Source organism: Salvia splendens, chromosome 16 (genome assembly GCF_004379255.2).
Source record: "Salvia splendens isolate huo1 chromosome 16, SspV2, whole genome shotgun sequence".
In the NCBI taxonomy this organism is placed as follows: Eukaryota; Viridiplantae; Streptophyta; class Magnoliopsida; order Lamiales; family Lamiaceae; genus Salvia; species Salvia splendens.
The window spans coordinates 2,218,276-2,242,906 of NC_056047.1; the positions used below are offsets into that span (position 1 = coordinate 2,218,276).

Consider the following 24,631-nt stretch of genomic DNA (forward strand, 5'->3'; position numbering starts at 1 on the left):
ACACTTTAATAATGTGTATTGAGTTGGAATATTTCCATTTATTAGGTTCAGCTCGTCATTCTCTTTTTCTTTTAGTAGTAGTATTTTCTCTCGTTTTTATTTTAGGCTGAAACGAAGTGCGTCGAGAAACGAAGCACAACATTATATCAACAACCACAGGCCACTCTAACCGTATATACAATCTAAATCAAACCCAAAAAAAATAAACAAGAAGTATACCTAATTAAATTCAAATAAAATTAGCTAACCTAATAGCCAAGCTTAATTAAGTTAATTCAAAATAATCACGAGCATTTGTCGCCGAATCATGAATTCGTGCAGCGGAATTCCTAACCCGCCACACCTTGAGCACGCCGTCTAGGCTCCCCGTGCACACGGTGCATCCCTCCTCCCCTGTCTCGTCAGAGTGACGGTCAGGGAAGGCGGCGACGCACCTCACGGGCCCGCGGTGCCCCTGCAGCACCGCGACGCACGAGTGGGACCTGTTGAGAAAAGAGATTATTAAGTCCCAAGAAGATGCATGAGTTCCAAGAGTATTGGAAAATAAGAATAGCATTTATTATGATGTATGGTTCCTAGATACATTTATGTCTAAACTCCTATTTATACCCATGTATAATGTATCAAAACTCATCCAATGAATTCAGTTATTCAATCCAATATGGTATCAAGAGCAGAAGAAAAAATCGATCCGTGAGCCAATTCAAAAGTAGTTCTTTGGAACTCAGATTTTTCCACACGATGGGCTCCGGAGGGAGCTCCTAAAAGAGAATCCCGAACCAACCGCAGAGGATGCATTCGGAAGAGTAAAACAAGAAGAATCCAGGGAGGGGATTTGGAAACCAGCCACCCAAACCCTAGATTCGGGAATAGGCGGCGGGTTCGGTGCGAGACAACCACCACCACAACTCCAATTCCGAGGAATCCAGTCGCCTCCCCACAGCTCATCGGCGCTACCACCGCGAGGGAACTCCAACAATCGAAAGGGAGTTGACAAATCAAAACTCTATTGCACACATTGTGGGATGACCAAGCACACCAAGGAGACGTGCTTCAAACTCGTCGGCTTCCCGGAATGGTGGGAAGATGGTCACAAATCAAACAAGAACAACACCGGCAAGGGAAGAATCGCCGTCGGGCGAGAAGGAGCAGACGAGAGCTTTTTCCTAGCGGGCAACCAAGTGGCCGCCGGCGCTGGGAACGATGGCAGCCGTCCGATTGGGAGCTCAGCGGCGGGCAGCTGGTGGGGATCTGGTGGAGGAAGCGGAAAAGAGGAAGAAGCTGCTAAGGCGTCGTATACACGCTCAATTGAAGGTAAAGGGTTTGGGGCTTTGCCTCAAACCCTTGCTTTTTCTCACTCTCTCAATTTGCACCCCAAGAAAAGTGGTTTGTTAGGAAAAGAACCCCAAGTCACCCCAAAATTGCAAAACATGCCCTTTATGCATGCTGATATTCCAAAAACACCCCATATAGAATGTAGGAATCGTTTTTCAGTCCTAAATAATGATTTCGATATTTCAGTGGCTTGTAAAGTAAAAAAATCAGATATTAGGGATGAAAGGGGGTGGATATTTGATTGTGGAGCAACGGATACTATGTCATACGATAGGGCTGATTTTGGGGAATTATCAAAGTCAAAAAGAATATATATCGAGACAGCGGGAGGGGATCTTGTTCCGGTTGAAGGGGCAGGGACTATTCAAATATCTCCAACATTGAAAATTGCTAATTGTCTTTATGTTCCCACGTTATCACAAAAATTGATGTCTGTCTCCCATGTAACACGAGAACTCAACTGCAGACTCCTAATGCAACCGGATTGTTGTTTTCTACAGGATATTCGGACGGGGATGACGATTGGGCGTGGCACTGAATACCATGGGTTATACTATGTGGACGAGGTAGCTCAAACTGGCAGAGGGATGTTGGCTCACAGACCTACGGAACGAGAAATGTGGTTATGGCATAGGCGGTTAGGACATCCGTCCTTGAGTTATTTAAATATTTTATTTCCAAATTCTCCTAAAAGCTTCACTTTTGAATGTCAGACATGTGTTTTGGCAAAAAGTCACAGACAATCTTTTAAATCAAGTAATACTAGGGTTGATTCGGTTTTTTCTTTAATACACTCTGATGTTTGGGGTCCTTCGCCAATAGTTGGGGGAAATGGATTTCGATATTTCGTTCTTTTTATTGATGATTGCACTCGCATGACTTGGGTATATTTTCTTAGAAATAAATCTGATGTTTTTTCAAAATTCTCTGATTTTTATTCTATGATTCTTACCCAATTTCAAACCAAAATCAAGGTCCTTAGATCCGATAATGGGGGAGAGTATGTCAACACTAAAATGAGAGAGTTTTGTGCTGAAAAAGGTCTTATCCATCAAACATCATGTGCCTATACTCCGGAACAAAATGGGGTAGCTGAGAGGAAAAATCGTACAATCCTAAATATAACCCGAGCCCTTATCCTAGATTCCAAAGTCCCAAATTTTTTCTGGCCTGAAGCCGTAGCCACATCTGTATATCTCCTCAATCGACTTCCCACCAAAATTCTCGACCTTAAAAACCCTCTCCAAAAATTATCCACCATGTCTAAAATACCTCCTACCTTGTCCCTCGAACCTCGCATCTTCGGTTGTTCGGTCTTTGTCCATATCCCCAAACATGAGCGTAATAAATTCTCACCCTGTGCAGATAAGTGTGTTTTCATTGGGTATGGGGCTCATCAAAAAGGCTATAGGTGCTATAATCCAAAAACCCGCCAAGTTATCACCACAATGAACTGCACTTTCTTAGAAACTGAATTCTTTTACGCCACCCAACTTCCAAGTCAGGGGGAGAAGGAAATAAATACAATTGACTCGATAAGTTGGCTGCCTATGCCAAATAATCACTACTCTACCGAAGGACTACCAGAGCCAGCTACATCTGTCGCCGAGCATGCCACGAACACACCACAACCTATGGAGCTAGGTGACACCCCAACAGTACCCGTTCCGATATCTGAGGTAACCAACCTTGAGAACTCTGTTAATATTAGCACTGTTGCTACAGAAGAAGAACAGAGAGAGATTATAGATGAAGACACCGGACAGTACATTCGACCTATCCGAAGTACTCGTGGAATTCCACCCAAACGGTACTCACCTGAAAGAACGAGCAGAAGGTCAAAATATCCAGTGGGAAGTATGGCAAGAGCAAACTTAACCAAACTGGCCAGGGCATTTGAAGCTGCCCTCTATGAAGAGGAAATTCCACAAACAGTAAAGGAAGCATTAAAAATCAAGCATTGGAGGGATGCAATGATGGTAGAGCTAAAAGCCCTGGAGAGGAATAAAACATGGAAAAAGTGTCAACTTCCAAAGGGGAAACGGACTGTAGGTTGCAGATGGGTTTTTACTATCAAACGAAGACCAGACGGGTCCATCGAGAGATATAAGGCTCGCCTTGTGGCTAAAGGGTATACCCAGACATATGGAGTGGATTACTCTGAGACATTCTCACCAGTGGCAAAGATGAATACTGTCCGAGTATTACTCTCTATTGCAGCAAGCAAAGACTGGCCTCTTCACCAGTTTGATGTAACTAATGCTTTCTTACATGGTGAACTGAAGAAAGAAGTTTACATGGAGGCCCCTCCAGGTTTCGAAGAAGACTTCAAAGATGGGGAAGTCTGTCAATTGAAGAAAACCCTGTATGGCTTAAAACAGTCGCCCAGAGCATGGTTTGGGAGATTCACAGAGGCTATGAAGAAGTATGATTATCAACAGAGCAATGCAGATCACACTCTCTTCATGAAGAAAAAAGGGGATAAAATTACATGTTTGATAATCTATGTCGATGACATGATTATTACTGGAGATGACCCTAAGGAGATAGAGGAGCTCAAGAAGAACTTGGCCACTGAATTTGAGATGAAAGATCTAGGGGCACTTAAGTACTTTCTCGGGGTCGAGGTCTTGAGATCAAAGGAAGGGATCTTCATAAATCAGAAAAAATACACTTTGGATCTTCTGGCAGAAACTGGTATGATGGAATGTAAACCTGCAGACACACCAATTGCAGTTAATCATGGACTTCAAATCACAGAAGGAGCTCAACTAGCCGATAGAGAAAGGTATCAAAGGTTAGTTGGAAAATTGATTTATCTTTCACACACCAGACCGGACATAGCATATGCAGTAAGTGTGATAAGTCAATTTATGCACCGACCCCAAAGCGATCACCTTGAAGCAGCACTGAGAGTTGTTCGGTATCTCAAAGGTACCTTTGATCATGGAATAATGTTCAGACGAAGTGAGCATCTGGAAATCCATGGATATACAGACGCCGATTGGGCTGGAAACCCAGTTGACAGAAGATCCACTTCGGGGTACTTCACATTTGTTGGAGGGAACCTTGTTACATGGAAGAGCAAGAAGCAAAAAGTCGTAGCGCTATCAAGTGCAGAGGCAGAATTTAGAGGGATCAGAAATGGATTAACTGAGGTACTATGGCTGAGGAGATTATTGGGCGAACTAGGTTTTTTATCACAGAAGACGTGTCAAATTTTCTGTGATAATAAAGCCGCAATCAGTATCGCAGAGAATCCTGTCCAACATGATCGGACGAAGCATGTTGAAATAGATAGACATTTCATCAAAGAGAAAATTGAAGAGGGAATTGTTGAGTTCCCATTTGTTCGATCTGGAGATCAACTTGCAGACATTCTGACCAAGGCAGTAGGAGCAAGAAACTTTGCAGAGGCTCTTGGCAAGTTGGATATCGGGAATCCCGTTATCCAACTTGAGGGGGAGTGTTGAGAAAAGAGATTATTAAGTCCCAAGAAGATGCATGAGTTCCAAGAGTATTGGAAAATAAGAATAGCATTTATTATGATGTATGGTTCCTAGATACATTTATGTCTAAACTCCTATTTATACCCATGTATAATGTATCAAAACTCATCCAATGAATTCAGTTATTCAATCCAATAGGACCCGTCCGCCTCCCTGGCCCAGACCCGACTAGTCGAGTCTGCAGACCCAGTGACCACATAGGTCCCCTCGCTGGCCAGGCACATGACGGCGTGTGTGTGCCCGGGCAGCACCCCGCCGTACTGCAGCTGGCCGGAGAAATACCCCTTCAGCCAGTAGTGCACGTAGCCGTCGGTGCAGCCGGCGTAGAGCACGCCCCCGTCGGCCGCGAGGGCCAGGGTCTTGGCGGGGGAGTGCTTGGTCGGAAGCGTCACCGTGAGGGAGTGGGTGCGGGGCCCGCTGCAGAGGCTGCGGCGCCACATCCTCACGGTGGCGTCGTCGGAGGCGGTGTAGAGCGCGCCGTCTGCTGCAGCGAGGGCGTTGATGGGCTCGAGGTGGGCCTGGATCGTCTCGATGCATTTGAAGTCGGAGATTCTCCAGACTTTGACGGTTTTGTCTAGCGACGCCGAGTACAAAATGTCGTCGCTGGTATTGAATGCTAGCGACGAAATTGGGCCTAGATGCTTTGACTGCAGATAAGTGGAGTATATCAATTATTTGAGCTAAAAATTGAGGAATTTTATTAGTTAAATAATGCTCTCTTTACAATAATAACAATCGTCTATGAATGTGATATTCAATTTAATTATTAATGGTGTTCATTCATTGAAAAGAATCCATATGCATTGGATCGCCTCAAATAATTTTGTCACATTCATTTAGTAATTAATGGGTAGCTACTAACCAGAAGTAGTTAAAAACCAAATTAATTAGTTAAGGAAAAGTTACCGTCTTATCATGGCCGGCGATATATCCCCGGAGAAAACTCCCAGCCGCGGGGACGGTAGCGATCCGCACGTGTTTGACAGCCCCTTCCCACGTGCGGCGCCAAACCCTAATTTGCAATCGGCGTAGGCGGCGTAGACTCTATCGTTGGAGACCTGCAGCGCTACCACCATGCATGTTTTGGTCTTGAGGCGGCCGCACTCGGTGAAGTCCGGCATCTTCCATACGCGGACGGCGTTGGCCTGCGAGCCGGTGTATACGAGGCCGTTGGCGGCGGCGATGCAGAGGATCTGGCCGTCCTTTTTGAGCACGGAGGAGACGCAGCGGTGGGATGCGACGTCGGCGTCGAGCTTAGGGGCAGTGAAGGAGAGGCGGGGGGTGGAAGACTGGGAGTGGTGGTGGAGGGAGGTGGCGGTGGCGGAGGCGGAGCTGAGACGGGGAGGGAGGGAGAGGGTGGGGTCGGAGCGCGGCGCCTCTTTTGAGGAGGCGCTGCGCGGGAATTTTAGGGTTTGGCCTCTCATGGGGATTGGACGGAAAATGAATTGAAGAAACCGTCTCCATTTATAGGGAATGTGTTGTGTTATGTTATGTTATGTTTGTATCTGTCGGCTGCTAGCTCGAGAGGGAGAGAGGTGAAGTTAATAAGGTGGTTGAATAATTGTGTGAGATACTGTTTTAATTAATTTACAGCATTGGAGAGCAATAGGTAAGATCAATCCTACACAATTATGGCACTAAAATCAAGCACAAAAAGTAGATTTAATAATGACGCCATAGTATTCTTTAATTGATCCTCTTTTAAGATACTGATTTAATAAAAATTAGGAGTAATAGGTTTGGGAAGTCCAAAAGAATACTACTCCATATTACTATATGAAGGCAAAAATATTCTCAACCGATTCAATTACTAGGATATGGAGTAGTATAATAAAAAAAATTGCTTCTACGTTCTTAAATTTTCGCAAGTTATAGTTTCGCATATCAGCTTCAACATTTGCATATAAATATTACTGAAATATTAATGTTATGTATTTTGTGATAAATTATTGATTTGTTCTAATTTTACGACCAATATAATGGTGCTAACATAGTGTGACACTATCAAACTTCAGTCAAATGATATCGTATTGTAGGCAATAAAACGACATTGAATTATACTCTACAAAACTAAATAATTTCGTTTGTTGTTAGTACTCCCTCCGTCCCTAATAATTCGTCACCATTTGATCCGGCACGGGTTTTAAGAAATGTAGTAGAAAGTGGGTTGAAAAAGTTGATGGCATGTGAGTCCTAATTTTATATATTAGTTTTATAATAAAATGTGAGTATGGATGAGTTAGTAGAATGTATGGTCAACTACCAAAAATAGTAAGAGTAAAAGGTGATAAATTTTTAGGGACGGACAGAAATGGAAATAGGTGACAAATTTTCAGGGACGGATGGAGTACTAAGAAACAATGAGATATAATGAAGAAAATGAGAAACTAAATATCCTTAAAAATAAATATAAACAATTTTCAAGATTTTGACTATCCAATTCTTTGATTTCTACAATTAATATGTAATGATATTAGTATTAGATATTTCACATCATGAATTTTGCCCGAAAGAGATAAATTAGGTATATTTATTTAATAGATGAATAATGAGTACTGACGTGGTCTAAAATATACTCCATTAAGGGCATCTACTAGGCGGCGCGCCACCGTCCCGCGTTCCGTTCCGCGACGGAACGCTCGCGCGACGCGTTGCGACACGCCGTCCCGTCCCGCGCCCGTCCCAATCCCGTCCCGCAGCCCGTGCCTGCGAGACACGGGACGGGCTGTCACTCCACGTGCCGTGGCGACGTGGCGCGCCCCTGCGCCATGCGTGATGCCCACTCGTCGGCTCGCGAGTGGACGTCGTCACGCTGACGTAATAAATTAATTTTTTTTTAAATCGATTTTTTTAAAAAAATACTTTTTATTTATAAAAATTGTTTTTATATTTAAAAATAATTTTTTACAAATAATTAAATACAATAAATTCGTAATAGCCCACATATATTTGATGGGCTTGCGAATTTATGAAACTCATTCTTGGTTGCTTCTCTTTTATAGAGACAACCTTGAATGTTTTATGTTCCACTTTCGATGTGGGACAAAGTTATTCTTGGTTGCTTCTCTTTTATAGAGACAACCTTGAATGTATGTTCCACTTTCGATGTGGGACAAAGTCATTCTTGGTTGCTTCTCTTTTATAGAGACAACCTTGAATGTTTTATGTTCCACTTTCGATGTGGGACAATGTCATTCTTGGTTATTTCTCTTTTATAGAGACATCCAAGAATGATTTTGTCCCACATCGAAAGTGAAACATAAAACATTCAAGGATGTCCATATAAAATTGTATTTTAAATTATGTCATTTTTATTTTTTTAAGATTTTAATTAGTTTTTTTTTTAAATTTTAAGTTGTATTTTTATTTTATGATGTAATGTTATTTTAATTTTAATGAAGTGTGTTTGTTTTAATTGAATTGTGTTGGAAATATAAATAAAAAATGAAATTGAATGAATAGTAATTTAAGGGACGAAGCGTTGCAGGTTTCGTCCCTTAATTAAGGGATGGAGGAATAAAGTACAGTGGGCCCTCAAATAGTAGGTTAAGGGACGATGGGGGGACAGCGTAGTGGATGCTCTAAATGTGTATATTTTGCTATAACTAAAAAATTGTATTATTGGTGCAGACATTAATAAAAACGTGTGGAAGATCAATAATCCAAATGTATAAACAACTCAAAACTAATTAGCACCACCAATATATGAGAATTAATTTTGGATTGATGTAGCGTAAGCTACAACTAACAGCACACGTACGAAATTAGATAAATTATGGAGGAGTATTTATATATATTTATGAGCCATATATGATCATGATGTCCATCTTATGAGGTAGGTTTTCAGAAGAGGTAAAATCATTAATTTTCGAGTATACAACACTGATAAATCTAAAACCGTGACTGACAACTACCACAATATGAATATACAAAATCATCCCTAATATGGAACTACTATAATACTATAATGTAATTTATGAATGCGGATTAAATAGTGGTCAAATTTATTTTTCAACTGAGTATGGTTCTATTACATATTTTTGTGGATAAATAACTAGAATTCTGCATCTTCCATCATATTGCATACAATACATAGTATAGTTTGAAGTTTATATAAATATTTATCATAAATGAGGGCCCAACTTAAGTTAGAACTATATCATTTGTACTAAATTTATTACAAGAAGAGTACTTATTTTATTACTAGCATATTCCATAAAAATGGAGGGAAAATACACTAATTAGTGATTTAGTGCGCTAAAATTTTCGCTTTGCCGCTTAATTACGGTGACGATTTTAAAAGGGCATAAAGGTCAACTCCATTTAAAAGGGGAGCAGTTTCGTAGTATCTAAAAGTTGAGGGGTGAAAATGAGATTATCCAAAAATCAATCATCTTCTTCAATAAAATCACAGAGCATCCGAGTGGAAGTGTCCAGCTGCAGCGGCAAGGCGCACACACAAAGCACGCAGTGAGCGTGAAATGACGACGGCGAACACAATGCTCGAGAGAGCCCTCTCCATACGGCGGTCGCCTCACGCCACGGACGACGCTGCCTGCCTCGACGATGGCGCCGGCGACGAGTCCAAGACCCGCAAGCACATATCAATCGCGATGCGGGCCACCAATTTCCTAACCCGAACCGGATATATATGGCCCGTTCTCATCATCGTCCTGCTGATCGTGATTATCCTCTCCGTCATCATCAATTCGCGCGATTTGGTCTGCATCTCGGCTTCCACCTCCGATCACCTCTCGCGGTTGAGATTTTTCGGGTTCGATGCGCTGGAGTCTGATTTCGGATCCCTTGGTGTTCCTTGGTGTAAGTTGCTATCTCTTGAGCATCGAATGATTTTACGCATTGGGGGTTCAGTAACCTAATGTTCACTGACCTATTTCCAAATCTTAATTGTGGTGTTTGGGAAAATAATTCTATGTTTTTAGCTGTTATTGGCTATAGAAACTGCACGGCATTATCTCTGGGCGCCTTACACTTGATGGATTATGCTTATGTGAGTTTTTATAGAGTAGATTTGCGTAAGTATATGAGGTCTTGTATTTGTGTTGATTGGATGGGTAATCACCTAGTCTTATTGATAAACTCATGCTTCATTTTTTGGACGACTGAGATCTCAGAATCTGGCAATCGTAATATTCTTTGTTTGTTGTGAAAGCTTATAGATTTTTGTATTTGTGATTTGGGGATTTTATTAGATACCGTGACTTATTATAGTTATAAAAGTTGTTTAAGCAGTCCTAGTGTTGAATTAGATAATTCTTTTGTTAATTATGTTCTTTTCAAATTTAGGTGGGACTGTTATGGACAAAATTGTATGGTAGAAGAGTTTAAAATATCCTCATTTTCCTTTAAGAATGATCTTGTCTTGCGGATATCTAATTTTGTGATATTAGAGATGTACTCATATAATAGCTCTCCTTGTCAAAAGGCAGATCGAAACATGGAAAAAATGTAGAATGGACATCCAAGGATTTGCTGAATGGACTCGAAGAGTTCATACCAATATATGAAACCCGGCCAATTATAAACAACATGTACGGAATGGGTTTTGACCACAGTTTCGGACTTTGGTTTGTCACAAGATGGTTGAAGCCAGACTTAATGATTGAGAGTGGTGCTTTTAAAGGGCATTCAACTTGGGTTTTGAGGCAAGCAATGCCAGATACACCCATTGTGTCAATTTCACCTCGTCATCCTGAGAAGTACCTTAAGAAGGGACCTGCTTATGTTGATGGAAATTGCACATATTTTGCTGGAAAAGAATTTGTAGATTTTGGAAGCATGGATTGGGGAAAATTGATGAGAAAATATGGGATCAAAGACCGCACTCGGGTTCTCATCTTTTTTGATGACCACCAAAATGAACTGAAGAGGTAGGATGTAGTACTAGTAGTCCCTTAACAGCAGGGTTATTATGAATGTTAGTATTGTGTAGCGGCAATCACAAGATCAGCCATATCAGTTCTAGTAACTCTTTCTATTTTATGCAACTCGTTGATGAGCAGATTAAAGCAAGCACTGAAAGCTGGTTTCAAGCATCTAATTTTTGAAGACAACTATGATACTGGAACTGGAGACCATTACTCACTCAGACAAATATGCGACCAATTTTATATAAGAGGTATGTTTTCTTTCTCTTACAGCTTTATGATCTTGACCAAAGTTTATACCTTTATTCTAGTGAGCTGGCTGTTCCGTTAATTGACAAAGAAATAAGGTAGGTACGAAGCCTTTCTAGATCAGGATAAGACTTTGATAGAGTATCACCAAATCTCAAGTGATCAATAATTTGATATTGACTTCTCAAGTTTATCTACTATGCCATACCTTCGCTGAATACTTGGATGTAAATATGTAATTACTACTCTTTAATATTGACTTCTCAAGTTTATCTACTATGATAATACCTTTTTGTCCTGCCATTGTGAAACTTACACTAGGAATTCGGAAAAAAATAGTTTATATAGATTGACTGTTTCTAAAAAACAAAAGAGATTGACCTAAAAAGTTCACTCCATTCGATCCTAATTCTGACTTCCTCCTGGGATACGTAGTTTTAGTTAATTGAGCCAATGGTGCCACAGCAGCAAAAGTGCAAAACAAATTGGTGGCTGTATCGTATTTACTGTTCATGCTATTTGCCTAATACAGAGTAATATTTTTCGTCTTCTATTCTTTTGAACCAAGGTTCAGTGATAGTTCTGTTGGCATGAATTTTGCTCTGTACAAGAATGTTTAATGCAAGTTTTATGTGTTTCACCCCACATTTTTATGTGAAGTTATACATGTGAGCCAAAATGTACTTAAAGGAATAAAGGGTGAGAGCTAAATGTCCGTTTGCATTTTGTAACTGGCTGAGTTTTTGTTCAATTGCCTATTTTTGATGATCAGTTAGACCTTCCTATCAAACACGTGCTTTTTAGCTTACGAGTTGTCCATGCTATTGCAGGTGGTGGGCATAGCTGCTTCAAAGAAAGTGATGAAGCTAGAATAAGATTCCGGAGGAGGAAATTCTGGGAGAAAGCAGTTGACACAGAGGAGCTATGCGGGCAAGGAGAGGCGTGGTGGGGCGTGAGGGGGCAGATGCGCGATGATTTCAACCACAGCAACAGGGCAATTACATATGGTGAGCATTTCAAAAATAGCAGATTTGTTGAGTCAGTTCTGGATGTTTACTGGGAGCTACCCCCAGTGGCTGGCCCTTCACTTACGCATCAGACTAGATATGATCCAGCACGAACTACCACCCCTATTGTAGAAGACGGTAGACACAGTTTGTTCCGGAAGCTCGGCTTGTCACAGCTCGATCCCTCTGTATTTAATGGATACACACAAATGGTATATGTTCAGGTATCTAAACCTGAATCATAATCTCTTGGACACAGTAGGTTTTCTGCAGTTGTAACTTTGAACTTGTTAATATCCATCACCATTTTCCCCACCATTTTATGAGTACTTCCAAAATCATTTGGTGTTAGGTGTTTGTTTCTCGTACTGATAGTATCGAAAGATGTAATTTTGTGCTCGTCTCTCGTTCATTGGAATTACCATTATTGCCCCTGAACCTCACACATCTCTTTTGCTTTCATTAATCTTCTAGTTTTGAGGTCGGTATTACCTATGCTTTCATATGTAGTAGGTTATAAATGTAATTTAGCCCTTATTTGAATGAAATTTTGTCTTTGAATGAATATGATCCGACCAAAAGTAGGTCTAATATCTCCAGTCAGATACGGCAGCTGAAGAAATTATTAGTTCTAAAGAAAAGGGTCCCATTTTTTACCTAGACGATGAAATTTTCACTACTCGACGACATTAGTACAATTCTTGTCGGAATTTAGATGGGAGAATCACAATCACAAATAGTGATTATATTGAGATTATCTTGGTTATGCAACAAAAAAGATAGGAATCAGTGAGATCAACACTTCGACTTTATGAAGACTTAATTTACATACAGTTTTGGAAAAAGACACAAGTGGTACACATTAGTGCCAAAATATTTGGAATGGTCTCCAATTTAATCTTAGTACTTCCTTACACGACACACTACAAATCTACTACTCCATAAGGTTAAAGAGGTAAAAAGAGTAGAAAACCCTTAGAAATTCCGATATTTTCAGTTTTTCCTCATTGCTCTCTGCCCTAATTCTGACTCTTGGACTTCTGCATGGTTCTTGGAGCTGCACATATGAGAGATAAAATCAATATATGCATATTTCAATTTTGTAAGATGATAATACTATGCTGATCAAATATATTCTGCTTTCGAAGGCCATACCTAACCCGATTGCATCAGAGCCCTTCATGATCCTCAGCCTCCTGCATGAATCCGTGAACATCCTGCAATCGGAACCCAACATAAACATTTTCGCCAAAGACATTATGTTGTTTGTTCTTATTGTGCCAATGTGTTAGCAATGAACAGTGTTTGAAGAAGGAAACTGAGACTCACTCCCACGGAACATCACCAACGAGCATCCAATCACCATCCTTATCCTCATAGGTTAGCACGTACTCAGAGCCGTGGAGGAGATCCATCAAGTGGCTCTCGCTGAGGTGTTCTTTCGCTGCTAGCCCCTGCCCACATTGTCCTGTAAAAAAAACATCTAACTATTAGTAAACGAGAAACCATGGCCACGAATGCTCGTTCTATACACACCATACCTATGGTGAAACAGCTAAACATCTTCTCAAGGGCAGACGAAATCTCTGCATAGCTGCAGTAAGTCTTGAGATCAATCTTCCTCAGGTAAGGAGCACCATCCATGCTGACCTTAATGTAAAGGCAGCCCGAACCCGACTTCCCAGCAACATCATCCTTCTTGGGTGTGTTTGTGGCTAGGGTGTTCTTTCGAAAAGATCGAATTGGTGGCCATCCTACTACTTGTGCCCTATTATACATTAATTAAAAGGCATCACTTTAATTGTTCAAGAACATAGATATATTCCATTATGACACAGGAGAATCTGATTTCTTGAAATAGATTCTCCATATCCAATACATATATTACATCTGAAATCCAATCAAAGCCCAAAAACTAGATCAAATTATGCTCAAGGGCATCCACAGAAATACAAACAACCTAAACAACACATATTTCCAAAGCAAAAATTCCAATATTCTTTTTTCCAGACATTCATCAGCTACAAGAGAACAAAACCAAACCTTATCATGGCCCCAAACAGTTAAATCACCATCCACACATTTCCACATTAAAATATCTCAAAATATTAAATAAAACAAGCAATAAATTAATTCATAAAAAAAATCTGAGCTCCAAAATTGAAGAACAAGAGACATGCATGACGAAGATGAACTCACTTTGAAGCAGGGGCAGTGATGGAAGCTTCATTCTTCCTCTCCTCAACAGCCTTCACAGCAGGAATCTCCTCCTTCACATTAGGACCACCGTTTCCCCCTAAATCAGCCGCGGATCCGCCGTGAATCGACAATCCCCATTTCCCAGCGCCATTTATAGCATGGGAAAATCCCCTCTTCGCACCCGAGACGAAGCTTTTCACGCACACGCTCTCGTCCTTCAATTCCTTTCCAAAGAGGGAAACCCCAATTCCGATTCCGCCCTTCCTCTCCGGCGCTTCCGACCCCGGCAATCCCAGCCGCAGCTCCGTCTCTTTGAGGTTGAAAGCACCGATTTTCTCGGCATTCAAGGAAGGAGACACCCCCTCCGCCGCCGCCGCCGCCGCTGCCATCTTATAGGATATTTTCTCCGAGGGCAGAGGCTCCGATAGCCCTATGTAGTCGTGCTCTTGAGGTATAGACATCAACAGAAATTCTCAAATTTTCGAGGGAGTAACAAAAGTAATGTGGAATTTAGGCGAACAAGTGTTTCAGAGAGTGAGCTGGAGAGAGAGAGAGAATTGTTCTTGTTTGGTAGGGAGAGCGCCTCAGAGAGGTCTGGTTTTTGTTGAAGCAGAAAAGAAGCTTCTTTGGCCTTTCTGTAGCCTTTTTCGATTTTTTTTCCATGGTTTTAATCATGGATCATAAATGTTTTGTGGGAATAAAATATTTTGTCAGTACTGTCGCGGAGCATTTACTCCACTCATGCATTTCTTTGAACTATACCTATATTCTGAAAATTAAAATTCTCCTTTATCTCTACTCTTAACCATTTTTGTCCACTAAATTTCTATGTACCTTTTATCTCTGTAAACCGGACATTACAATGTTGCAGAGTTTTCGACACGATGTGCTCTCACATCTATATTATCGATTACGATTACGATTATGATTATGATTATGCTTATAAGTACGCTGTTAATGACAGTGTAAAGTCATGAACTCAACGTAATCAAAGTTGCAAGACGAAGAAGAATATACTCTGTTTTTATTATTTCTCCAATTTTGTTATTAAATAATCTCTTGCCAGATTGAAAAGCTTCCGTTGACAAGAGATTGAATGGTACTCCTACTACGAGTTAATTAGTTTTGATATTTAGCGTTTAACTTGATTAGCTACTTGGATTAACTCGAACGCTTAAGGATTACAAATAAAATTTTTAATCTGATAAAATAACTTATAGTATATCAGATTAATGGAATAAGAATATAAGAATTTAGTAAAGAAATACGGAGATTTTATATGTAAATTAGTCTAATTTAAAGCAAAACCTGCGCCGGGGAGAATAGTGGAAAAATGCCAAACCGCACACGGCTTCAAACGATAGAGAAAGCAGAGGAAAGAAGCAGATAGCGATTAATCGGTAAATACAATTCCATCTATATATTAATTTGGCAAAACAATGGCCCTGCCAAAAATATATTCGAATCTGAGCAGAATCTTTGCAAAATGTGTTGCTGTAAGATTTTCATGAGATTCGAGCACCCAGCGACAAACATTCCCTTCCCTAGTTTCACCACCTTAATTCATCCGTCCAAATCATTTATTTTTCCAATTTTCTTATAATGTTTTTTCTCAAATGTAATTTCTCGAATAAAACTCAAGTTTGTTTGATTTTTGGTCCTTCCTGCTGCATCTTTTAAAAATCAGATGAAAAAACCATAATATTTGTACTCATTCTCAATGTCACTTGTTTGTGAATAGTTTGATATTATTAATTTAATGAATGATGATGTATAGTCTAATTTATCGATTACAGTTACCTAATACTTTTGCCATAGCACAATTAAGAACCAATTCAAAATTTAGATTTTCCTACTAATTTTCTAAAATTGTTGGACTAACTAAAATTTGACCAAGATGATTTTTTCATTTTAATAATATTTGTAGTAACTATTTTACTATTGTGCTTTCTAAATTGATGTGATCTGAAATTATTGGTAAATTTTAATAAAAGAAATTGGGGGAATATTTAATATTTTGGGGGAGTCCACGTACGATAGAATTGAATTATGAAAAATAAAATAAAAACAGCATAAATATTTGGGGAGACAGTATTGAAGAAGACAGCAGCTGTTGGAATCGAAACCCTAAAAATAATTTTTGCAACTGCAATAAGGCTGACACGAAAGCTCAAACCAGTATAGAACAATCAACACCACACCCACTGCCCCACTTCCATTTTTTATTTATATTTATACATTTATTACTATAATAAACACCTACAGATTAATATGTCAGCCTCTTTTTGTGTCCACCATACCTAAATCTTAGGCAAATCCCTTGTCATTTAATTTCTCTCTCTCCTTAGATTAGATTAAATTAAAAATACAAATATATTTTGTTTTTTTGTGGAAGCTTTAATTTGGATTTGTTCGGCTATTATAAAATTACTATTGTCAAGAAGAAGATCTCAATAAAAGGTATAGCGTCCTCTTTAGTTGAAATAGATAGACTTTCCTTATTTAAATAAAATTTGGACATGTAAAAAAAAAGTTTCATGTCGATGGACATTCCTTATTATATATGCACCCTGCTTTGCTTTAAAGCATGGGAATCAAACAAAAAAAATATATTTTGCTTTTGGAATTATGCATTAAAAATATCTTGGGTTTTGTTTTTTTCTTTCAAGTAATTCACTAATCAAGGTTCGGTCTACTAATGTGAAGTTGTGTTCTCCATTGGATAATATTACAGTGAAATATATAAGCAAAGTTTAATGCCTTGACTGAACTAAATGAAAAATTAATTAAGAGCAACAATATAGAAAAATTTATAGGTTCTTTTGAAAAATATTATGAATTTTGGTATGTCCCGCAACTTTAAATATCAGCTATATAAATCATGAATTTTAACATTTTTCTCAATTTTCTTTCAAGTCTGATTTGTGTGTTGTCCTTGTTGATTTTATTCAGATGTTACATTAAATACAATTTTACTCAAATTATACTTCAAAGTAAAAATTGAGGGATTAAAATGCATGGTTTTACGGCTGATTCAAAGATGCAAAATGGAACAAAATTTGACAAAAAATCACAGAGTAATTTTTTGGGAAGTATTGTTCTATGTTATTACTCCGAATCCACGAGCTTGGATATGATTCATATGTTTCACTTTACAAACACAATCCAATATTTGGAGTCAGGAGTGTCAAGTGTCAATAATCTCATATTATCTATAATATGATTCATATCCCTTGATGGAGTAAATATTTGAGTTATCCTCTTACATTTACCATATCAAAGTTCATAACTTGATGGTGTAAATATTTGAGTTATCCTCTTTCATTTACTCATATCAAAGTTCGATCACATATTGTGGTTTTTGCTTTTTGGATTGCTTGAGTTCAGTACATCTAAATAGAATCGGATACTTAATTCCTTTAAATTTAAATATAAATATAAATTTATTTACCCATGCAAAAAAAGAAAAAAAAATCAAATGCTTAGTTTTGGGACATTTTTACATAGCCTTATACTTAGTTGTAGAATTTTTTTAACATCGAATAATCTCGGACAATATCAAAACAGGTTAATATCGAGCAATCAAACAAATACAGTTTACCATAACAAAATAACTTTACTACTCCTAATAATTGTAGATCAGACAAAAAATTTATAAGTAGAGGAAGACAGTTTTTACTTTTTGTGTATCAGCTAACCATAATTTTGACAGCAAATTTACGGCCTTTCTTGTTTCTTTTCCAATTTTTTACCATGCGTGTATCTGCTGTCATTATTGGGTAAATCCCAAAAGCAAGCGAGCGTGCGGATGCGATCCGACGGTCCCAGATCACCCGAGTTTGATCTAACCGTTAAGATGATGACGCGTCCGTATCCACGATGCACTACGGCGTCGTATTGTTGAGTTGACTACGGTCCACGGTTATAATTAAAGTGTTTGACCATACGAAGCTTTTCGGCCACGTTTAGACAGCCTAATCCTGTGGTACGATCCTTGTAATTAATTACTACTAGCAGTATTAATCCTTTTTTTTATCAAATAAAGATAAAAAATTATGAATGATGATTCGGTAGTACTAACGTTAATGAAAGTAGGCATATTTGAATAGATATTAAGTTTTTTTCCATGAATTAACTCCGTTTTTTCAGCGACAACCCTTAATTATATTAGATTATCTATCTATAATTAATGTCCATGGCAATGTGCATGCAACTTCACTTTTCCTAATTTACAAATTCTACAAATTATTTTTTTCTTTCACGAAAAACGTCCAACATTTCATAGTTAAACTCTATATAGTTAAATTGTTATGTATAGGTTAAATGTCTACATATTGTTCCATATTGATTTGGTGATAGATTATATCTCATCTCTATATATGAGTGGTTAATTTTTCCCCTTATAAGGCCTTTTAAGGAGTAGTTACTCATTTCTAATATAGTATCTGAGCAGACTTAAATTGATGATAGTTCTTTTTATTTAATCTACCTCACGAGTGGAAGTCTGATGTTCATTTCGACCTACATTAATGATAGATCCCTTGTCTTACTCACGTGTGGAAATCCAATATACATTCCGACCCACGTGTGCGAAGGCATATTAAAATGTCTAAATTTTGTCTCACATCGACTTAGTGATGATTCTTTCTTATCTACTCCACATAGAAGTGCATATTTCTCCCTCATTATAAGGCCTTTTAGAGGGATAAGTGGTCCAATTTCTAAATACTCCGCTACACTACTTATAATTATGCACTATACTATTTAAATTGTTTGTGTATCTATTTATTTTACAGTGAGTAAATGTTACCCAATACGCACCTCAACTACCAACTATCGTCGTAAAACAGAACAAGAGATATAGTTGAAAGCAATTCCAAAAATATTTATCTTAACTATATAAGGTGTGACAAAAGAAGATGGAGAAGAATAGTTGGTGGCCAAAAACTTAAAGAATGAATGATTTTAACCTTATCGTTTGTGACCCACAAAATGAGTGAAATTGACAAATGACAAGACAATATTAGGTGCACTTTTTAATACAATGATTTTTATTGAAAGTGTTTTAATACGTGTTTAAGGCACGCGTCGATATTTTATTAATTTACAAAACATTAGTCCTTTAATTATCATCAACCACGTTTCTTCACATTTTTGGAAAAAATAAGAGTTATTTTATTTGAGGCGATTTATCCATAAACAAAAGAAAGGGAATAATTTGCTCAAAACGGGAGTTTAAATATTACTCGTACTAGTAATTAGGAGTATAATGGTTATGCTAGATAAAGTTGCACGTTTTTTTAAGATTCTGTGTAAAACGAATTTCATATATATGTATATTTTCTGTAAAGATAATGTGAAGAAATTGAGTGTTCTAACTTCTAAGTACTATGATTAAAATTACAGTACATATTTTCAGGAAAAATATAGATCCAAATAATTTCAACCAATATTGCATCAACGCAAAATGTAAATCATTCACCCGTCTGATAAAAGGAGACGTCTAAGTACTGAAAATTTGCAATTCCTCTCGTGTTTAAGGAAATGAATTAGGAATTAAGAAAGGATATTATAAATTGCTATGTGTATAAATTCTGAAGAGTTTTTTGTACAATATCTTTATATAAACGAACATGGATATAGAATTAAGTTTCCAAAATGATATTAATCTCAGTTCAAGTATTTAGAAGAAATCTAATAGAAAAAATTTCAAGATTGTGATGATGTGAAAATTGAGAATAATTTTGAAAATAAAATCTTTTGAAGTAGGAGTGGAATGAGCACTAAATAAGAGGAATATGGAATAATCGGCATTTTTTCTAATATTTAAGAGTCAACTAATTCACATTTGACATTTTCAACAATTTATTGAGATAGTGTAGTTGCAAGTTGATACCTTTTTTTAAGAATTCAAATTTTTTTAATATATATATATATTTTTTTTTTAGTGGTTGAGGGTGCAATAGCTCATATTTCATAATGAAATTATGCAAGAAAAATAATTATACTTCAGTTTCAAAGAAAATAAGGAAAATAGAGAGTTTTGCCGGGATATAACTTTTCCTCGTCCCTTTTAATAAACTAGAAATAGGAAATTTTAAATATCTTAAAACGAAAAACATTACTACTAAAATGTAAAATATATGAATATGTACAAGTTGATAACTATTTAGATATTTTTGAGTGGTAAATTTAAAAAAATTAATTTGTGGGTCAGACGTGGTAAAAAATTTATTCTCGATATTGAAAGGCAGAAACGAGACGTTGTTGTCAATAGATAAAGGACGAAATAGAAGTGAACCATAATTTAAAGAGTTGGAACGGAGTTACCGTACAATGTGATTTGTGACGACTCTCATGAGCCAACGACGAGCCCCAACAATATTTGAAGCATATATAGGTTAAGCAAATTAATAAGGCATGGTTAAACAAATTCTCCGTAATCAAATATGTCAAACAAATAAAGTATATTATTAGATATTTAATACACGATATCCACATAAGGTCGATATGTCCGAGTGGTTAAGGAGACAGACTCGAAATCTGTTGGGCTTTGCCTGCGCAGGTTCGAATCCTGCTGTCGACGTTTGTTTTTTATTATTATTATAATTATTATCTAATTATTCTTGTGGGACAGGGGAGGGAGAGAGAGAATAATTTTGGGTAGCAATATGTTTAATTTGGGCCTGCCCAATGGCAGTGCAGCCCATTTATATGCTAGAAGCGGCCCATTATTAACAGGACAGAATTATTACTATTCCTCATTAAGGAAAAGATGTATGAACTGAAATTCATTATTAAAAGTATATGGAATGTATTTGATTTATTACATAGAGCTAGTGTGCAAAATATAGCATGAGGCTAAGTAATCCTAGATTACTATAAAACCATTATGTCTACGTATAAACTTAATTCTGAAAATATGAAAGTTTACATCTAGTGTTTGAGATGACATGACATATACCTTTTTTTTCTTGAATGGACTAGTATAAAACTCGTGACACATTAATAATTACTATTTGTCCCTTACCAATTAGGAATTGAGGTACGTGGTTTGCCTAAAACTAAAACAACTCAATTTAATAGCACCTATGCATATTGAGTAGATAGCTATATTCTTTTATGAATTATAGGTAAGGTATAAACAGCATCAATATATATATATAGTCGATCTAGCTAGTAATATTGCAGAAACCATCTTATTTGGTCGTGTGGGTTTGAACCATTTTATTTCATCAAAAATTTGTATGTCTCTTCATAATGATTCGAGTTTGCTAATAGGATAATAATTGAGCAAAAAGTGCAACATAACGTTATAAGGTTAGTCCAAATTTTTAAAAAATTAACGAATTTCAAACACCGTTAAAGAATTTATGTCTCATTCATAATGATTCGAGTTTGTTATACATTTTTTGTTGTAAAGCGAGAAGAAAAGGTTCCCTCCCCAACTTCCTTGACCCCAAATTTTATGAGTAAACATTAATAATAGGAGTATTTGTTTTTCAAAGATAGGGATCCAATGAAAGAGGCCCACCGCTCCAATTAATTTGATTTTTGATTAGGACAATTATTTTTGATAAAAACTAAAGTTCTTGTCTAATCCCACTAAAAAGTTTAGCTAGTAAAAGTATTAACAAAAAGTCGATCTAGCAACAATTATGTACCAAGTAAATAGGTATTTTATATTGAAAGTGAAAACCTCGAGAAATACTTCCTGGAGCGGTCAATTAGGTATAAAGTTTGAGTGTTGGGTCAATTCATTATTTTTATTATATTTTTTTCTTTGTGGATATGATTATTGGTCTTAATTTTATAATCCTTTCTACTTTGGTGCGCGGTAGACCTAATTTAATCTATAGTAGTATTTAAATTGAGCTAATTTGTGCGCGCGGTAGACCTAATTTAATCTATATAATTGAGCTATACATGTTGATATTATAATTTAAATTTTTACATTTGATAAATTTCATTCAAATCCTTCTTATAGGGAGTATTATTTATAACTTGAAAACATTTATGCATCAAATAAAGCAACTAAATACAATATTGATATCTTCTCAATCAAACATATCGAAATTAATCTTGTCAAGCAAAATTATATATTTTGTACGTATTTTTATCATTAATATCCATAAATGTATATAGTGACATACAATATCTATAAACTCACGAGATAAAAAATACGTGATACTCTTATATTCAAATAGAGAATGCTAGTGCACATTATATAATAATTCTATACCAAACAACTCAATGATCAAGTTGACAAGTGTAGATGGCCCTAATTAAAAATTATAAAATAATCTTCCAATCCTTTCACAAATAAATATGCCTTACATATAAAAAGCAACACAGTAGATTACCAACAACTTTTTTTGTACTTATTTAAATATATAAGCTCAACTAGAAAATGACTGCCACCAACATAGAAAAATATAAAGCCAAGCTTTTCTTGAATTTGCTCCAAAGTTAATCTTAATCCATTATGAAAATTCAAAATAATTATGATTTGTTTTTCTTAACTTCTTAAGTAGTCTTAATAAGTAAGTAAAAAGGTATTGTTAACTCCCGTTTCTTACGCCGCACATACACGCTTATAGGGTAAAAAGTCTAATTAAGCTTATATTTATAAGGCTAACAAAACATGTGGTTTCCCTCCAAATTTATTATGACAAAAGTATATTATCATAAAAGTAAAAAAGCGTTTACATTTTCACACTAATGGCGATTTCTACTAGATTTCAACCTTTTATAGTAGTTTATTATGTAACCCATGGACGGGCGGTCACAAGAAAAAATATTGGTCGTGGCTCCTATTAACTAAAAATATTAATAGTACATTTTTTAATATCATCGTTTTTCTTCTTTTTCTCAAGTCTATCTTTTGCAACAAAGTGTCTTTATTCTTTATCTCAAGTCGACTCACTCATAAAAATATAAAAAAATGATGTAAAAATTCTGATTAAAATTTTCGGACACGGAGATTAAGAAACTGAGTTGAAAAGTATGAGAGAGGAATAAAGTAAAAAGATAAAGATAGAGTAAAGTAGATGATGAACTAAAATAAGAGTGATTGAATGTTTTGTTTTTTTGTTAAAAAAGGAAATGACTCAAATTAGTTGGGACATTCCAAAGAGTAATACTAGGAGCTGAGTATTCAACTTAGTTTACACATGTTTGAGTCCATTGATTTTGATAATAAAAAAAGAAAATGGGGAATAGTTTTATGGCGCTACGACGGCACTATGTACGACGGCACTATGAAGTCCTTTTTTGTTAAACTAAAAATGGTAGAGAGATAATTGAAATCTCATTAATATTATTCTCAAAGTCTCACTAATCAATTGACGTGGGATATTACATGAGTGGAAGTTCAACTATGGAGAAGTCACGTTATAAACAAAAAACACTGTGGATATAAAAGGCTTGGTCGGTGGACTTATAAACAAATTAGACACGGGACACTAATACTCGTTATACTCGCTCCGTTTAGAAAAAAAGTCATATTCGTGGACAACACGAGTTTTGATATGCAATTAATAAAGTTTGAGAGAGAAAGAGAGATAATATAAAGTTGAAGAGAGAAAGAGGAATATAAAGTTGAAGAGAGAAAGAGGAAATTAAAATGACGGTTAAATTTCCATAAATAGAAATGAGACTAATTTAATTTGCCAGAACAAATTGAAAAATGAAACTATTTTTCGTGAAAGGATAAAGTAAAATATGCCAAACATATCCATTACTTCCTCCGTCCACAAATTTTTTGACACTATACTTCCTCCGTCCACGAAAAATGTCCGCCATATATTTACAATGTGATAACTTTGTTGTGACCAACATTTCTGAAATAAAACTATTTTACAATTAATATGTATGGATATAAGAGCATCCACAGCGGTGAGCAGGACGCTGTCCGTCCGTCCATGCCAGCGAGCAGCTAACGTGGCGCGTTCTGATTGGCCAACGGCATTTCCGTTGGAAATTCATTTTTTTAAATCGAAAATAATACCAAAAATTAATAAAAAATTCACAATCCCAAAAATCTGGCCGTTTTTTTTTACCGTTTTTCTGGATTTTTTTTATTTTTTTTATTTTTATTATCCCCAAAATCATATATAAATACATTAATTCATCATCCATTTTTCACATCAAATCATCTCTCATTCATATTTTTTCCTACAACTTATATCTACATCTTCCTCTCTCACTCAAACCCTCAAATGGATTTCACTCATCTCATTGCGGAAGCGGAGCGCGAAGAACAAGAATACTATGAACAACATCGTGCCGCCTATGAAGCCTATGTCGCAGCGAATACCCCCACCCCTCCTCCTCAACCAACTAGATCAACTCGCCGATACATCCATCGTGACCGGGAGGGAGCCAACGAAAGCTCGTTGCCGACTATTTTTTCGACCAGCCGCGGTTTCCGGAAGATTACATT

The 24,631-nt window shown here is 36.9% G+C and overlaps 2 protein-coding genes, 1 non-coding gene and 1 pseudogene across 3 annotated transcripts; 2 read left to right on the forward strand and 2 right to left on the reverse strand.

Moving 5' to 3' along the window:
* Nucleotides 1–75: 75 nt before the first annotated feature.
* LOC121772029 lies at nt 76–6,364 on the reverse strand (annotated as a pseudogene).
* Nucleotides 6,365–9,290: 2,926 nt separating this feature from the next.
* Nucleotides 9,291–12,437, forward strand: LOC121772028. The gene is made up of 4 exons (XM_042168952.1): nt 9,291–9,665; nt 10,291–10,735; nt 10,868–10,983; nt 11,812–12,437. Exons 1-4 carry the CDS (start codon nt 9,326–9,328, stop codon nt 12,231–12,233), a joined length of 1,323 nt encoding a protein of 440 aa, XP_042024886.1. The 5' UTR covers nt 9,291–9,325; the 3' UTR covers nt 12,234–12,437.
* Nucleotides 12,438–12,778: 341 nt separating this feature from the next.
* On the reverse strand, nt 12,779–14,910 carry LOC121772045 (auxin-responsive protein IAA27-like). The gene is made up of 5 exons (XM_042168978.1): nt 14,188–14,910; nt 13,530–13,756; nt 13,318–13,456; nt 13,144–13,205; nt 12,779–13,045 (listed from the first exon to the last, which is right to left on the reverse strand). Exons 1-5 carry the CDS (start codon nt 14,646–14,648, stop codon nt 13,008–13,010), a joined length of 927 nt encoding a protein of 308 aa, XP_042024912.1. The 5' UTR covers nt 14,649–14,910; the 3' UTR covers nt 12,779–13,007.
* A 5,781-nt stretch (nt 14,911–20,691) lies between these two features.
* Nucleotides 20,692–20,773, forward strand: TRNAS-CGA. Its single transcript has one exon. It is a non-coding gene; the product is annotated as a tRNA-Ser (tRNA).
* Nucleotides 20,774–24,631: the final 3,858 nt, after the last annotated feature.